Source organism: Chrysemys picta, chromosome 13, assembly GCF_011386835.1.
Source record: "Chrysemys picta bellii isolate R12L10 chromosome 13, ASM1138683v2, whole genome shotgun sequence".
NCBI classification, from domain to species: Eukaryota; Metazoa; Chordata; order Testudines; family Emydidae; genus Chrysemys; species Chrysemys picta.
Window position 1 is genome coordinate 19,944,211 of NC_088803.1, and position 18,738 is coordinate 19,962,948.

General features: G+C 45.0%; 1 protein-coding gene across 1 annotated transcript in view; it reads right to left on the reverse strand.

Moving 5' to 3' along the window:
* The window catches only part of LOC112060933 (cytosolic phospholipase A2 gamma-like), a gene marked incomplete at its 5' end in the record, with an annotated part of 39,024 nt that overhangs the window by 16,717 nt on the left and 3,569 nt on the right, over positions 1–18,738 (reverse strand). The window contains 7 exon segments of the mRNA XM_065565220.1: positions 1,661–1,840; positions 2,887–3,041; positions 6,125–6,190; positions 8,574–8,693; positions 16,826–16,948; positions 16,951–16,965; positions 17,711–17,825. Of these exon segments, the coding sequence (XP_065421292.1) occupies positions 1,661–1,840; positions 2,887–3,041; positions 6,125–6,190; positions 8,574–8,693; positions 16,826–16,948; positions 16,951–16,965; positions 17,711–17,825 (774 nt within the window).

Consider the following 18,738-nt stretch of genomic DNA (forward strand, 5'->3'; position numbering starts at 1 on the left):
GAGCGGTCACAATGAAGCACTGTGGGATAGCTCCCGGAGGCCAATAACGTCGAATTCCGTCCACACTACCCCAATTCCGACCTGCAAAGGCCGATTTTATCGCTAATTCCCTCGTCGAAGGTGGTGTAAAGAAACCGGTTTAAAGGGCCCTTTCAGTCAAAAGAAAGGGCTTCGTCGTGTGAACGTGTCCAGGCTTAATTCGATTTAACGCTGCTAAAGTCGACCTAAACCCATAGTGTAGACCAGGCCGCTGGTCTGGTCTACTCTGAGAGTCACAGCGCCTAATTTTAGACCTCTGGAAAAATCACTGGGATTCACAAAGACTGAGTTAGGCGCCTAGGCTCCTGGTGCTATGAAGAGAGAGAGGCTCCTGGGAAAGTGATCCACAAAGGCCAGCATGCTAGGCTGGAAATGCCCAGGAGAGGGGTGTGTGCTAAGCACAGATGGAGTTCAGCACCCAAGTCCAGGCTGGAGGGAAGCACCTGTCTCTGCTTGGGGTTCTTAGCTGTGACGATAGACACTCTATAGCAGGGGTGGGCAAACTTTTTGGCCCGAGGGCCACATCTGGGTGGGGAAATTGCATGCACGGCCATGAATGTAGGGCTGGGGCAGGAGATTGGGGTGCAGGAGGGAGTGTGGGGTGTGGGAGGGGGTGCAGGGTCCTAGTGGGGGCTCAGGGTAGGGGGTTGGCGTGCAGGAGGGGATGCAGAATGCGGGAGGGGGCTCAGGGCAGGGGGTTGGGGTGCAGGAGGGGTTCGGCAGGGGCTCAGGGCAGGGGGTTGAGGTGAAGGAGGGGATCCAGAGTACAGGAGGCGGCTCAGGGCAGAAAGTTTGGGGCTCAGGGCAGGGGGTTGGGGTGCAGGAGGGGTTTGGCAGGGGCTCAGGTCAGGGGGTTGGGGTGCAGGAGGGGGTGTGGCAGGGGGCTCAGGGCAGGGGGTTGGGGTGTGGGGTTCAGGAGGGATTCAGTTTCGGGCTCTGGTCCGGCACCACTTACCTTGTGCGGCTCTGAGGTGGCAGCAGTGCACAGCGGGGCTAAGGCAGGCTCCCTGCCTGGCCTGGCCCCATACCACTGCCGGAAGCGGCCGGCACCGCATCCCTGCTGCCCTGGGGGATCAGGGGCAGAGGGCTCCGCGCGCTGCCCTCACCTGAGTGTTCCCACCCCCAAAGCTCCTATTGGCCATGGTTCCCCATTCCCAGCCAATGGGAGGTGCAGGGGTTGGTGAACCAAGGCCTTCCACAAGCTAGGTGACTACTGTAACCCCTGGGCTAGTAGTTATGAGGGAGGGGGTCCCCCTCCTCTTGCTATAGTCGTAGCACACGTGTGTGGCCCAATCCAGCAAGTAGCCAGATTGGAGCTCACAGCTCAGTGAGGCAGAGGAACACCTCTCTTCCCACAGTTTGTGCATCGTGCTGGGGCTTAGGCATCTGGAAGCCTGGGATGGGGCAGCAGTGCACATGCCCAGAGACAGAAACACAGACACTTTCCTGCAAAAACTGAGGCCCTGAGCAAGTGCAGGCTCCTACAGTGTTTGGTGGCAGCTGAGCAGGGGTTTTGTGATTCCCAATGAGGCCTGATTCTGACATTTCGTTGGCTAAACCGGCAATGAGGCACCAAAGTCCCATTGTTAATTTAGCCCATAGAGTTTTAGAAGAGGTGTACAATTAAGTTACCTGGAAAATTTTCCTTGTTGAAGAGCGGGAAGTGCATGACAGTGGGAACATCTTTTCCTTTGAAGATGTAGCAACTGGAGGGGGTATCTGTGTCCTTCAGCTTTTCTGGGTCTGTCTTGGGAAATGGGATGTAATTTGCCTCACAGTACTCGGCAGTTTTCTTGATGGTCTGGGAAGGAGGGAAAAGTGATTTTAAAATAAATAAATGAATAAAAATGACACCTCCGCTAATAAAATGTGACATCACTAATATGGCCAGGCTAGAGACATAAAAATACTCCTCACCTATAGTATACAAACATTCCAAGTAGCCTCTAAGGAACTGACCAATCGAGGGCCTCCAGGGGAAACTGGACATGACCCTGTTGCCATATCTGTGTAACCAGAATCTTTGCATAACAATGCATATACTGTAGCTGAGGTTTTCAAAAGCTCCTAAGGGATGTGGATGCCCAGTTCCCATTAAAATTAATCCCTTAGGCGACTTTGAAAACCTCAGCCCAAGGTAATAAACAGAAATGGAAACCCAGATTTTCAGCTCCTCCAAAAGCCCAAGTTTGATTTTTTTTTTTTTTCAAATTCACCTATAGGAAAACTCGTACTTGATGTAAACAAAGTAGCAAAGTGTTATAGTAGTGTGGCCACTAGAGGGAGACAATATCACCTATGGCACACTAGTCATATGTGAGGCTGAGGTTAGCAAAATTGCAGAGTTCTAACTGACTTATTGGAACTCAGTTCACATTTCTACTGACCCCATCTCCTCCTGCTAGAGTGCTCTTGGCTCTTTGGTGCTAACAGAAATAAAAATGGTCAAACCTAATGGCTGTCATTTAGCACATCAGATAAGACTGTGATACACACAGGGGCACATCTGTGGAGTAAGCAGATGCCAATTTTACACAGAGTAAAACTGAACTTCAAGGAATTTCCTCTTCTTCCATGATATCCAAAGGGAAAGAAATGTCATGACTGGTCATACGCCCTTACCCCAAGCCCAAGCGACCTTGCAGGTAATAAGGGAAATATTCCCAGTGGATCCTATATGTCCACACATCTCAAATTGTGATTCCCACAGAACATTCAGGGAATCTAAATTACTGCTGCTAACAACAGTGTAACCTCACTGGGTCATGGGTCAAGTCCTGGGTATTTGTGTAGTGCTTGATCCCAATTGGGACGTTGGGAGACATCACAATAAATAACAGTCGTTACCTCGGAAGGATCCCCGTCACTGAAGTCGAAGGAGAGGATCAGTTTCACTTTCTTCTTTGGGTGCAGAACGAGGGGGTAGGCGGAATTTATGGCAATGCCGGCATCGATCAAGTGGATGAATTTGTGGTTGGTCAAGCCAGTGGATTGGGTTTCACCTGCAAAAGTTCATTCACATGTTGGTTTTGGCTGTGATTTTTCCAAGGGGTCACAATGACTTAGGTGCCCAAATCCCCCTGAATTCTATGTGCATTTTCAAAGGTGCCTAAACTGGCAGATAAACTTCTAGTGGGATTTCCTAAGGCACCTAAGCAGGTTAGGCACTGTCAAGAGTAAGGACCCAGAGCTAGCCTTCTTACATGCTAGCTTAACCCCTCCCACTCCCACAACTGGGCCCCCCGCTGAGCCTCCTGATTAGCCCAACCACCTGACTGGCTGTAGGCATCTGCAGACTTGCTCTTATGACCAGTGGCAGGGCACTGGCTGCTCAAAGCATTCACCCATGGCTGCGAGAGCTCCTGATCCTGCCCTGTGCCTAGCCTTGCACCCACCTTGCCTTGCTCCAGGTAACCGGCTCTGATTTCTGGCCTCTGACTCTGGCTTTGACCCTCAGCACCGGCTACTGACCTTTGACTCTGGCACTGACCCTCAGCTCCGATTTCAGCTACTTGTGCCTGCTGTAACCACTAGGTCTGACTCCTGCTCTAGCCATTAGGCATGACATCCCCCATCCTGGTCACTGACAGGTACCGAATTCCATTTGAAACTAGTGGGAGTTCGGAGCCTACCCTGCTTAGTACTTTTATAATTACCATGAGGGGCCACACTTGCAAAGATGGGTTGGTGCCTAAAGATACAGAGAGAAGCCCAGTGGGTTGTTCAAAAGTGCCCAGGGCCCAGATTGTTAAAGGTATTTAGGCACTGCTGCGCTCAGCACCTAACTGATTTAGGAGGCTAAATCTCAATATTCAAAAGGGATTTAGGCACTTAGGAGCCAAAATCCCTTTAACAGTCCGTAGTCCTAAATCAGTCAGGTGTTGCAACACTGACCGCAGAAATGTCTAAATACCTTTAAAAATCTGGTTTTAGGTGTCTAAATCCCTTTAACCCCAGATGTTTATCGGTATCTTTAGGAACCAAAATCTTGCCCTTAGGCTCCTTGAAAAACCTCAGCTCTAATTTTGAGAAATTAGCCTCTAAACCATCTCAGTGGCACATGAGCATTGTCCACAAACACATATCTGAGCTAGCATTTGGTAAAACTCCATTTTAGGAGAATCCCGGCTGCCTTATTAAGAAGTTCTGTCTCAGGGTAATATCAGAATCATACTAAAACCCAGGCACATTTTAGGTTTGCTTTGACACTAGCTCACTATGGAGTGGGGTAAATACAGCAACAACCTGTTGACAGTCATCTGTCCAAATAAAGGCCCACATTCCCTTCTGTTGCATTTGAAGTCCCTTTTATTTACTTCCCATGAACACCCAGAAAGGCAGTTGGAGCTGGTCAAAAAATTCCCCTCCCCCTGCAAAAAAAGTTGAAATTTCAAAGTTGTTTCATTCCACAGGGATGAAAGCATTATCTGTTTTTTGTGAACAACAATGACAGAGATTTCAATCTAATAATTTCCCAGAAATTTTCGACAGTTTTTTTCTGTGAAAAACTTGATTTTAGAAAATGGCCATTTTCCACTCACAATAAAAATATCATTTGAGAAACGTTGATCAGCTCTAGAGAATGCCTCTAGCCTTAAAGAGAATTTTGGACTCCTTGCAATTTCCTTCTAAAAAAGAACCTTGTAAAATACATCTCCACACTAGCTGTCAAATAGTGATGAATGGATAATACAAAACAAAAACTATTCACAAAAGTTTGTTGGAACAAAAAGCAGAAATTGCCTTTTTACTGCCACTTTTATTCTCTCGTGCACAAGAATGTTCATACATCTGTGATAATTGTCATAGACCTAAACACCCTTCCTCTGTGACCTTGAGAAAGTCTTTTCTCATTTTTGTAGCTCAGTTCTCGATCTGTTCAATGGGAATAACAATATTTCTCTGTCTTGCAGGGAATTCACAGATGTCACTGGGCACTCAGGTAACATGGCAATGAGGTCGAGCGTTGCCAGGTGTCCTGTTTTCGACCAGAATGCCCAGTCAAAAAGGGACCCTGGCGGCGCCGGTCAGCACCACTGACTGGGCTGTTAAAAGGGGCTAAGGCAGGCTCCCTCCCTGCAGTGGCTCTGTGTGGCTCCCAGAAACAGCGGCATGTCCCCACTCCGGCTCCTACGCGTAGGGGCAGCCAGGGGGCTCCGTGTGCTGCCCCCGCCCCAAGTGCCAGTTCTGCAGCTTCCATTGGCCAGGAACCGTGGACAGGGCAGTGGGCAGAGCCACCTGGTCACGTCTCCACATAGGAGCCGGAAGCTGGATATGCCACTGCTTCCGGGAGCTGCCTGAGGTAAGCACCACCTTGAGTCTGCACCCTGACCCACTCCCGCGCCCCAGCCCCCAGCCCTGATCCCCCTCCTGCCCTTTGAACCCCTCAGTCCGAGCCAGAGCCCTCACCCCCTTCCACAGGCCAAACCTCGGAGCCAGTCAAGTGAAAATGAGCAAGTTAGTGAGAGTGGAGAGCGGGAACAACAGTGGGAGGGGGGATGGAGTGAGTTGTGGTGGGGCCTCAGAGAAGTGGCAGGTCAGGGGCAAGGCCTCAGAGGAGAGGCAGGACTGGGGGCCGGGCAAGGGTGTTCAGTTTTGTGCAGGTAGAAAGTTGGCAACTCTACAATGGGGAGCCAATAAGTAGATTACTAGATATAACATTTGTGATAATTTTCATGACACTATCTTCAAAAGTATTTATGGGCTATAGTATAGTCATGCCCTCCCCACCCCTCAGCCTCTGCTGCCCCTAGTGCCCATTATACAGTGTAGCCGCTGCTTCTTCACCTGCACCCTCTGCTGTCCCTAGTGCCCATTATACAGTATAGCTGCTCTTTTCTCCTTCTGTGAAGGCCATTGGTCTGACCCACTATGTACTCACCCTATGCTGCCTTCTATACCCTATAGCTGCCTCTTTCCTATTTCTGCTGCCTCCTTTTGCCCATTATACAACACAGCTGTCCTTTTCTCATTCCTTTCTGTTTAATCTAATCACTGTCAAAACAGAACCTTAAAAAACAGGGAAATTCACTCCTGGGATGTATATACAGATGTGGAAAGTGAAATTCAAATGCATTTTGCTTACGGCATTTGTACAGAAAGTTGTTGAGTAATTGCAATAAACACAGAGGTGATTTTTCCTCTGGGGCTGCTGGACTCAGAAGAACAGGGCGTGCTTTTCTGGTTTTCTAGCTCCCACACCGACAGCCTGTGCTGCCAGAACATCAGGATGCAGGGACTCCTACGTGCTGGGTCATTAGGAGTGGGTGCAATACCCACTGACAATGGGTGTTGCTATGCATTTACACAGGCATAACTCAGGAGTAGCTCTGGGATGGGGATGGGGTTTGGGGAGAGAGTGCACCATCGACAGAAAGAAGGTAGCGAGGACATGAAAAACCACAATAATTACTGCAGTGGCTGTAAGTCAACCTAACCTAGACAGGGCGACCAGTGGAGTGAAGGGTTAGGGTGGGAGGTTTATATAGCTGTCGGAGAAAAACACAGTTCTCACTCTCTTTTTGGGTGCAGCAAAGCTCTGCTTCCACATAGCGAATCCCCCCAGAACTTGAAATTGAAGCAGACATTGCGGAGAATGCACTGCTCTTTGACATACCGACAATGTTGTGCTCATTGGAGGAATTTAAGATGTAGCTTCTCAGTGTAAGAGAGGGAGATGTTTGGAAAGATTCAACAAATCTATTTTTTGGTTTTTGTTTTTGTTTAGGCCAGAAAGGATCATGTCTAATCTGATTTACTATATAACACAGGGCAGTGAATTTCACACAGTAACTCCTGAATCAGTCCCATAACATCTTTACAAAAGTGACTTCTAATCTATATTTAAAAACTCTAGCTGATGGAGAATCCACCACATGGATAGATACATTTTCTAGTGGTGAATTTCCCCTCTGTTAAAATTTCACACCATACCTCTAGCCTTCAGCTGCCAGCCAATGAAGCTGGCTGGGTCTGCTGCTATCTTCTAGAGCAAAGAGCCATCTGCACTAAGAAATCTCCTCTCCAGGTGTTTATGGACTGTGATCAAGTCACTTCTTCTTTTATCTTTGTTACGCTAAATAGACTGAACTTCCTTAGGCTATGTCTACACTACAGTTTATGCTGGCATAATTTATGTCGCTCAGAAGTGTGAATAAATCACCCGCTTGAGCAAGATAAGTTACACCAACATAAGTGCTCGTGCACACCGCGCTATGTCAGTGGGAGAGCTTCTCCCACCAACATAACTTCAGCCATTCACGGAGGTGGTTTTATTATGCCTATGGGAGAGTTCCGTCAGCATAGAGCATCTTCACCAGGTGCACTGCAGCAGTGCAGCTCCTTCGGTACAGCTGCCCCACTGCAGTGCTGTACATGTAGACATGGCCTTAGTCTCTCCTTAAGAGGCTGATTTTTTTTCAGGCCTCAGGTAATTCTTGTAGCTCTTTTCTGACCCCTTTTGAATTTGTCAGCGCCCTTTAGGAAGGTCTCTCCGGTTTTGCACCCAACTGTGCCCATAGCAAAACTATCGTTGGACCTCCTGCAAAGCTCATTATTGCAGAGCTGTTAGCGGTGGAGTGCTGTATGAGTCACTATATGTTGTTTTATATTTGGAATGATTGTCAAAGGTGCCCAGACCCCATTTTGTTCTTACAGAAACCAAAATAAATCAATGACAAATATATTTTTTAAACTTACTCAGAGAAGATGCCAAATTATTTACTTGCTTGACATTCCTCTTGAGCATAAACTGGCACTATATTCGAACATAGCTATTATATCATAAGAGCTATCGGAACTCTCTGGTTTTTCCCCTTTAAGTGAGGGGGAAATAGAAGAAGATAGAACTGAAACACTTGAAATGGTGAATTATGCAGGAAAATGGGTAAATGATGAATTTTCTTCCTTTTAGGACACATCTGGTTCTTTGCTACCACCTCTGGAGCAAAGACATTTGGAAAGTCAAGGTGTTGGCTGCCTTTGAAAAGCCCCATCTAAGTGACAAAAGGTTTCTATATGACTTGCCTCCAAGTTCCATTTCAAAAATCCTTACAAGTTTAGTGCACTCTGCCATTCTTTCTTCCCAGGTCATCAAACCCCAGGTTTCATGCACTTCACAGCACTTCTTGTAGGAATTCTTACTCTTCTCACCTGCGTAAAATAGTGGGTAAATGAGGTGAGCTTTGGGACAAGCTATTAGATATGTTCAGGGGCACAGGGATGTTCAAAAGGGGAGTAAGGCAGTTTCGGTGCCCAGCTCTGATTGAAAGGCAACAGGATTTGGGGTCCTAATTGCCTCAGGCCTTTTTGAAAACCTCAGCCTGTGTGTGTCAGAACAGCCCTAGGGATTTGTGAAAATATTGGCAAATACACGGATGTTGTCATGGAAACAAGCATGCAGCGATTCATTCACATGGTAGCTGGGTTTATGTAAGGTGCTCAAGGAGTGCACTTTGGACCTCCATTTAAAAATCCCATCTTAAATTATTAGAAACAGAGACAGGTGGTAAATCTAGTCCCGCTGGTCCACTTGCCTTCCAGCACTTCCTTCAGCTGCCCAAAGACCCCCTCGCAGTCTTCCCCAGTCGTAGCATGAACGTGAAGCTCCAGGAGGTGGTCGACACCCCTACAATGTACACAAGTGCAAGCAGTACCTGGGAGGAAAGAGAACATAATGTGTCTAGCAGGCAGCTGTTTGTCCTGTGAGCCCCTGGGGGTGAAGAGAGGAAAGACTCATGTCCCCAGTGCCCAAAGTCTCTTGAGAGCACGGATGCAACAACCAGTGTAGGGTCAGACACCTGGCTGCTGAATCTGTCTGAACCTGGTGTCCTAGAATGTCAGGCCCCATGTCAGTGAGAGGAGGAGTGCAGTGGTTAGAACTCACCTCCCAGTGACACCTAGCTTACGGTGTGAGCTGCCTGGGGCTGACAGGGGCTGCTCAAAATATTTATTTATTTGTGTATTTTATAATTGGCATTTTGGTTAAAAAGTAATTGGTTCTTAGATGAAAATCTGGAAACAAAAGTTTTGGATAAAAATATTGTCTTGATAGGTTCCCAGGCTGGAAGGGACCATTGGGGTCACTGAGTCTGCCCACTTGTGTAACCCAGCCTGAATTCAGTTTGGTTTTACATAAAATATTTTGATTTTTTTTTTAAATTTTGAAAAGGAGCAATTTTTTTCTCTCAAACATTGCACCAAAAAAGGAAACATTTTACCATATCCAGTTTTTGAAAACTGAAAAAAATATCTGTCTTAGTTTTGATTTATTGTCTGAACACTCCCCCCCCAAGTAAAACACTTTTCAGTCTGCTCTAGCACTGATGTGAAATCAATCTGAGCTCTGTAGAGCTAAATGCACATTCCAGTTAGTGGTGCATTCCCTATGGATACCCACCGTATAGATCTCGGATCAGATTTTCAAATGAGCCTAAGGTATTCAGGCACCTGGATGTACTGGAATGTAATGGAAGTCAGGCATCTAATTCCATTAGGCTCCTTTAAACATCCCACTATTGATGCTGAAGTTATTCATCAGCACCTTGAAGGACTGGGGCTACGATTTCAAGGAAACCTCAGGGAGTTAGGTACTTGACTTCTGTTGAATTTCAAATTCTTTTGAAAATCCCATCATTAAAGAACAGCCTGCCATCTGGCATGGCAGCGCTGTGTGAGGGGCTGTAGTTAACAAAGGCTGTGAATGATGACCTGTGTATCCAGGAACATAATGACCTACTTCTTCCAAGTGGAGGCATGGTCATATCTGTCTGTCCAAAATTCAAACATTGGCAGTATTTTCCTCACCTGTCAACCTGACCCCTCTTTGGTCCCACCCTGCAGCTCCTTCTTGAATCAAACTGAAACATCCTCAGTCCCTAGCACAACTCCACCCGGCCAACTGTTATCAGAGGATTGGGGTCACAAGGGTTGACATTCCCATGTGGTGTAGGATTGCAATGGAACAAGGAGCCCATAAGAAATGCCGCTTTCAACCACACTGTGAAACTTATAGTCATCGGATTCTCCACAGGTACAAACAGAGAAGGATAGAGATGCTCAAATGCCAAAGGTCATTTAGGCCTCCTGGGGAAAATGCACCCACCACTACTAAGCATCATCCCCTCTGGTCCTGGACCTACAGCTCTAAAGGAAAGTTCACCTCCATCTGTCAGGCAGTTGAGGGGGAGAAGTAGTTACAACCATGCTGCCAAACCTACAGTCATTGAACTCTCCAGAGGTACAAGCAAAGAAGGGTAGGAGGAGATTCCACAAACATGCTCAAATGTTATCTGGTGTGGGGTTTGGTGCTGAGGAGGCAATTTGTGCCTATTGGGATAAGTCCACCTACCACTGAAAGGCACAGAACCTGGTGGTCCTTCTAGAGCTCCTATAAGAAGCAAACTAACATCCCATTAATATTGTCCAATTCCTATCTCCCTCACACCCATGTCACACACTCTCCAGACTGCCAAAAATTCAGGCATCCTCACCTGTCCACCTGATTAGTTCAGCGTCCATTCTAGCTCCTCCCCCTAACTCTCTCTTGCATGAAGCTTAAATTTCTCTTCCTCACCCATAACACCACCCTGGCCAACTCCTAGAAGAGGTTCAGGACCCCAGTGTCAGAAACTCCATGTGGAGCTGGGTTGCAATGACAGACAGAGCCCATAAGAAGTTGCAGCTTAGACTACACTGCCAACCTACCAGTAGCTGGATCTCCCTAGTGAATAGTTATTCCCCATTCATGTACCAGTGCTTTCTGCTTTAGGGTATAGCTACTTGGGGCTGATGCATGCTCAGGAGACACCCAAAGCCCATTGAGAATCAACGGACACCTGTTCTGGACATTTGGTGCATTTAAGGAAATGCCTTCCTTTGGATACAGAAAGCTGTGTGAAGGATAGATGTTAAAAAAACGAAAGTTGGGATTTTGGGCTGGTGATGGGGGCTGGGAAGGAAGCCTGAACTTCATGACTTCACAGTACACCTGGTTACGAATTTACTAACAGCACATTCTGCACCAGAAATAGCCATTTAGTCAAAATTTAAACTTTCCATGGCAACATGTTCGTTTTGACAAACTTTGGAATGTGCCAATTTTGGTCAAAATTTGGAACATATTGCTTTTGATGGGAGTTTTTTGGGGGAAAATAGAACTGAAATAAAGTGTTTTGATACATTGAAATGCACCTTATCAGAATGCAATGTTTCACTTGCCCCTCCCCAACATTTATTTAATTTTATATAATATAGAGTCACATTTTAAAAATGTCTAAATCAGAAAAAATCATGTCCACTTTATAAAAAGAGAAAGTTTTGATTGACCTGAAAAGATTTTTTCCAAACATTTTGAAATTGTTTGGTTTCATTCTGATTAAATTTCAAAATGTCAGAATTTCCCTTCTGTAGAAGGTTCAACTATCTGGACTTCACAGGGACACCTTTGAAATGCCTTTTGCTTGCAATCCTCTCACCGCTGAGAGATCAGAAAAAAACATTTGGGGGTCTTTTCCTGGCTCCTCTCTGATTCCCTGTCTGGCCTGGGGGTAGTCAGTTAGGGCCATATTTGTAAAGGTATTTAGGTACCTAGCGATTTTTTCAGAAGTATCTGCTTTCCTAAAATCATTGATTTAAATGGGAGTTAATCAGCTAGATGCTTTTGAAAATCCCATTAGGTGCTTTAATACCTTTAAAAATATAGACCCTAGGCTGAGATTTACAATAGAGACTAGGGGAGTTAGATATCCATATATGTCAATGGCATTTGGGAATGTAACTTTCTTGGTCTTCTTTGAAAATCACAGCCAAATGGCGTAAGGTGAAGAAATTCAAAGACACCAATGGGAATTGGGTACTTGGCCAGGGTTTTTAAGGTATTTATGTGCCTAAATATGAAAATAGGTGGCTCGTGTGATTTACAAAAAACACCTAACTTAAATTAAAATTCATTGTTGTTTGCAGTGCTGTTATATCCATACTGTCCCCAGGATATGAGAGAGCGAAGGTGGGTGAGGTAGTATCTTAAAAAGAGCTCAGTGAAACTCAAAAGCTTGTCCCTGCCACCAACAGAAGTAGGGTTAATATAACCTCAGCCTTCTTGTCTCTTTCATTAAAATTCATAGTTACTCAGGCCAGAAGGGGCACAGGCCATAAGAGAACTTCTGGACTAATCTGGGATTTGCTCCCCATGTAGGTACTTATAGATACTTATTATGATATAACAAGATCCAATGGCTGGACGTAGAAACAAGACAAATTCACACTGAAAATAAGGCATACATTTTTTAACACTGAGAGTAATTAACCATTGGAAAGACTTACCAAGTATCGTGGTGGATTCTCCATCCCTGGCAATTTTTAAATCAAGATTGGATTTTTTTTCTAAAATCTAGGAATTATTTTGGGGGCAGTTCTGAGTCCTGTGTTATACAGGAGGTCAGACTAGATGGTCTTAATGGTCCCTTCTGGCCTTGGAATCTATGACTTCCTTGTGGATAGTCATTTCTGCCTTTTTTGGTTTAGTGTATATCTCATTGGAAATGGTTGAAGCTAATGTGAGAAAGCCACACTTACACCAGAACAAGAGTGTCCAGATGAGGGTTATTCTGGTATACCTATAGCTGGGTAACTGGTAAAATTTCTCATGTAGAGATGGTAATATATGAGCTTTCAGGGTGATTTTGTTCTGGGCAAGCGTTTGTCAAACAGAGACTATGAGTGTTAACATTCATTACAAAGGGGGAACAAGACCCATGAAAATCACATGTCATTAATGAAAATGGCTTGATTCCCCTCTGGCTAGATTTATGCTTATAAGGCATACCTGTGTTGATCACGGGAGTGAAAAAAAAACGGAGACATTGCTATGTCAACTCCCCCCCCCCCGAAAACTTTTGTCTTTTCATCCTGATTTAGAATACAAACTAATTTCCAAATTTCCTGCAGAATGGTAATACCAAATTTTGACCAATCCTCATGAGTATTGGTATTTGCAGTATCACAGTGCCTAGATGACCCAGCCATGAAGCAGGACCTCATTGTGCTAGGTGCTGGATAGACACAAGACAGAAAGACAACCCCTGCCCAGAGCGTTTGATAACTTTTGGAACATTCCTGCCCAGTAGTGAGTTGTGAGCAAGGTGAAACAGGGCAGTCTCAGGAGGCAGTGGTGGTTTTTGTCAATGGGTGCATTAAATTTATGGGTTATGTTTACAATCCTGCTGGGCTTACAGTTATATCAGGATCTGGAAGGCACCTCATGAGGTCATCTTGTCCAGCTCCCTGTGCTGAGGCAGGACCAAGTAAATCTGGACCATCCCTTATGGATGAATGTGCAACCTCTTCTTAAAAGCCTCCAGTGAGTGGGATTCCTCAACCTCCCTTGGAAGCCTGTTCCAGAGCTTATCTACCCTGAGAGTTAGGAAGTTTGTTTGTTTTCTAAGTATAATTAATTGTTGGAGTTATCTTATATTATGAAATGCATTTTGAAGAATTATCAAAGGTACCCAGAGCCTAGGATGGACTGTATTTGATTGGTATAGTACAAATTTGTAGGAATGAATGAATAAATGAATGAATGAATGAAGCTGGAATTTTCAAAGGGAACAAGGGAGTTAGATACCCAGCATGGGATTTTCAAAAGCCCCTAAATGTCTTAGGAGCACACAGCCCCATTGACTTCTAATGATCCTAATGATCCTAAATCACTTAGGTGATTTCAGAAATCACAACCCCAAAGCCCATTGAATTTGTGTGGGAGTTGGTTGCCCAACTGTCCTTTTGTCCCTTTGAAAATACCCCCCCCCCGCACACACACACACACAATTGCCTAACCCTTCTGACCCTTTGGAAATTCTCAATCCAAATAAATAAATATAAAAGGCCAAGACATACAAACACTGGATATTAGCAAATAGGAAGATGAATGTTCCTTGCTGTGATTTTCAAACGAGACTGTGGGAGTTAGGTGCCCAAATCCCACTGGAATTCAATGCAAAATGGGCTTCCTAACTTCCCTAGGATCCTCAGAAAATCACAGCATTAGTGCCAGGGCAGTAGCTTAGACACAGGAGACCTGACTTCAATTCCTGCACCTCCCATTTCCAACCCTCAACGACTTTATACAAGCCACTTCTCTTCCTGGTGCCTCAACTTCCTTCTCTGTAAAATGGGTATGTTGATACCCACTAAACTTTTGAAAAGCACACTGAGATCTGTGGATGGGATGCACTACCTCTACAAAAGTTAACCATGTTTCAGGAGGAGTGTGACGAAGTGGGACTGGTCTTAATGTTTCCTCTGAATACTGTGTGGGTGCCTCAGTTTCCCCTATGCATTTCTTAAGTCTCTAGGTGGTGGGATAAAGGCCAGTGTCTATAAATCACCTACACTCTGTATCCTGGCAACAAATGGCTGAGGCCCTTCCCCCCTGCAAGGGGATAGCTAAAGGTGAACAAAGAGATCAGGTGACCTCCTGGCCCAGGAAAGAGACAAAGGCCAGAAAGGAGGGGCTGGAGGGGGTTTCAGTTTGGGGCTGGCTGGGGACGAGGAGTGAGTGCAGATGTGGGTGTCTGGCTCGCTGGGCCCCAGAATGGACCCGGCTGAGGGGTCCCGTTCTCTGTACCTACAAGCTCTGTTTTAGACTGTGTTCCTGTCATCTAATAAACCTCTGTTTTACTGGTTGGCCAAGAGTCATGTCTGACTGCAAAGTGGGGGTGCAGGACCCTCTGGCTTCCACAGGACCCCGCCTGGGCGGACTCACTGTGGGAAGCGCACGGAGGTGCAGAGGATGCTGAATGCTCCAAGGTCAGACCCAGGAAGGTGAAGCCGTGTGAGCTTCTTGCCCTAAAGACAGTGTGCTCCAAGGGAGAGAAGGTTCCCCAAAGTCCTGACTGGCTTTGTTGGGAGCAGTTCCAAAACATTGCCTGGGGACACTGTGACAAGGAGCTTTTAATTTTATTAAATATTCTATCTAATAGAACTGGAAGGGACTTTGAAAGGTCATTGAGTCCAGTCCCCTACTTTCACAACAGGACCAAATACCACATCCTTAACAGATTTCCCTCCCCCAATCCCTAAATGGCCCCCTCCAAGATTGAACTCATAACCCAGGGTTTAGCAGGCCAATGCTCAAACCATTGAGCTATTCCTTCCTCCTGGGGTAGGAGTTGGGTTGAAGAAAGGATGAGATGGTGGAAGAAGGTTGAGCAAAAGTACACTACATGTGAGAATATATCATGAGTGGGGTAAAAATAAGAATTAGAATTCTAGCAAGGAGGTTCCCCCACTTGCTATTGAAATCACTGAGAACTGGGTGGAACATCAAGAGACCGACTCACAGAGGTCACAGTGGGGAGTCAGGTGGCAGCAGAACATGACGGTGCAGGACCATTGGCGACAGAGCAGATGATGGCGCTGTGGAGTGAATGGTGGTACGATGAGCGACAGCAGTGGAGTGCATGATGGCACAGTGTCGCAGAGTGAACGGCAGCAACTGCGAGCCAGTTGCAGAGACAGCAGCAACTAAGACATTGCTTGACATTTCCTACCCCAACCCTCCCCAGTTGGGAGGTGAGCCCACCTGAACGCACCTCTGAACTCTGCGTCTCCACAGACTGACAGCAGCTGTGAGCAGGGTGCGGTGGAGGGAGAGGGCAGTGATGTGTTAAAGGGACATTTGTCTGTTGGACTTTCACACGACAAGGTAAGAAACACAGTTTTCTCTGCTATACACAAGCTCGGTGCCTGCGGGAGGGGAAGTTTTGCCTCTTAGGTGCACCCAGGGGTGGTGTGTAATTTTCCCAGTCTACTAGGTGGGGGCTGTCAAGGCTGCTTCCCCACTTTGAACTTTAGGGTACAAATGTGGGGGCCTGCATGAAAACTTCTAAGCTTAACTACCAGCTTAGATCTGGTCCACTACCACCACTCCCAAATGTGCTAATTCCCTTCCCTGGGTAGCCTTGAGAGACTCTTCACCAATTCCCTGGTGAATACAGATCCAAACCCCTTGGATCTTAAAACAAGGAGAAATTAACCATCCCCCCTCCTACCTCCCACCAATTCCTGGTGGATCAAGATCCAACCCCCTTGGATCTAAAAACAAGGAAAAATCAATCAGGTTCTTAAAAAGAGGGCTTTTAATTAAAGAAAAAGGTAAAAATAATCTCTGTAAAATCAGGATGGAAACTAACTTTACAGGGTAATCAAACTTAAAGAGCCCAGAGGAATCCCCTCTAGCCTTAGGTTCAAAGTTACAGCAAACAGAGATAAACACTCTAGAAAAAAGGTACATTTACAAGTTGAGAAAACAAAGATAAAAACTAACACGTCTTGTCTGGCTGTCTACTTACAAGTTGGAAATATGAGAGACTTGTTCAGAAAGAATTGGAGAGCCTGGATTCATGTCTGGTCCCTCCCAGTCCCAAGAGCGAACCTCCCCCAAAAGAAAGAGCACAAACAAAAGCCTTCCCCCCACCAAGATTTGAAAGTATCTTGTCCCCTTATTGGTCCTTTGGGTCAGATGTCAGCCAGGTTACCTGAGCTTCTTAACCCTTTACAGGTAAAAGGATTTTGGAGTCTCTGGCCAGGAAGGATTTTATAGTACTGTACACAGGAGGGCTGTTACCCTTCCCTTTATAGTTATGACAGGGGCTTTAGCTGGTTTCTGTGTTATATTGTTAAGAGGGACCCCTGGATATTGAACTCAGTCCTTGCTGCTGCCCACTCCACCTGGAAGAAGAGTTACATATCTATCTATCAGCTAAGAATAAGGGGCTTCAATGCTTACCTTGCAGGTAGCAGATACTTTTCTCTTCCCTCTTTTCGTTCAGATTCCCATCCTTGAATTTGCTTCCCAAGTCTTTGGTACACACAAATGCCCCCAGGCTGGGAAAGCCAGATTCGTGGGGGTGAATTCAAACCAGGTCCCTGTGAAATATAGATAGGGTTTGTAAAAAGGAGCCTTTCAAGTACCAGTTTCTGGATGTCCCCTTCTTGGCTAATGGCAATAATTTCTCAATACCACCCCTCCTCCCACAATCTGTTTGCTCCACCTATGAAACCTACCTCATTTTTCAGTCTGTTCCTTCATCTATGGTCATTTTCATGCCATATTCTTTGGTGACCTCCTCCATCTGGTGTTCCCTCCTAAGTCAGCATGTGTTGTCCTTGTATATCCCAGAATTCCTCTTGTGGCCACTATAGCCCCTCTCCACCCACCCTCCAACCACCGATCCCTAACTCGGACCCAAAGGTATAAAGGAAAAATGACTCATAACAAGTCAAATCTAAAAGTGATAAATTTAACTCTAGAGCTAATCAAAAAGACAAACAACAATTTCACATTTTCTGAAGTTTTCCAAGTTCTTTTCATTTTCAGAACTGATCCTTTTTAAAGTTCATTGAGCAATTTATCACAAACTTATTTGATAGACATTTGTATTTAAAATGTTTTCAAAGTTGCTATTGAAACAATTATGGCAATTTTTCATTTACTGTCAAACCTGTTTTTTTGGAAAATGAAGAACATCAATAACCCTTTTGGTAAAGACTTTGATAAAATATTTGATTGAAAATTATATATATATGTACTGTATATATATATATATATATGGACAGAGACAGAGAGAGAGAAAGGTTTATGCAAAAAAAAAAACACCTCTTTTTTTTTAACCTGTGCTATTGTCACCTTCGCCCAATTTGTTCGCTTCTATTGCAGCATAGATGGGGTAAGGATTTGTCCCACTTGTGGAGGTGTCCTCATGTTCAGATAACTTGGTCTCATCATACTGGAAAGGTAAGAATTGATTAGCACAGAAAGAGACAAGTTTTGGTGATGTTCCCAGCAATTCTGTTTCTGAATAATTAGTTCAGGCTAGGAATTAGAAAGACCCTTTTAAGTGACAGTATCATTTTTTTGTCATTGTTGCCTCATTCTAGTGTGCACTGCATGGGCAAACATATTTACAGTTCATGGTGGAGACTTTCAAATGGGCCTAAGGGAATTAGGTGCAGATTTTCAAAAAATTTTAGGCACCTAAAGATGAAGATTGGCATGTAATGGGATTTTCAATAGCACCTAAGCAAGATCAGTACCTTAGAATACATCTATCCTGGGGAAGGAAGGTCTGATTACCAGCTCGAGGAGACATAGCCGCACTAGCACAGTATGAATATTGGTGTAGCTGCAGTGGCAGGAGCAGAGGGAGTGGCTAACCCTTCTGGGTTCATACCTATGGTCTCCATCAGAACTCACATGGGTGTGTCTCCTCCAACTGGGAATTACACTTCCAGCTCCAGTGGAGTCAGAGCATGAGTTCCATCAAAATTAATAGGATTTAGGGAGCTGTAAATCCAGGCAATTTTCTTTCTGTGAACAGTAAATTAAACAAAAAATTCATTTTCAGAGCATTGACATTATTTGTGAATTCAGGTCAAATGTGGTGAATTCCTTCACCTGGGAAAAAAATTGTGAAGAAGTTTAAATGCTTTGTTTTGGCCAATTTGAAATAAAACTTTTCAACTTTTTGGTTTGAAATGGTATTTTGTTTGAAAATTTAGCTATTTAAAAAAAAAAGTTAAAAAAAAAACCTTCCAAAAATGACCTGAAACCTACCAAAAAAAAAAAAAAAAAAAAAAAAAACAGTTTTAGGTGGAATAATCTAGGAGAAAAACATTCAATGCTGATTTCAAAATTGTCAG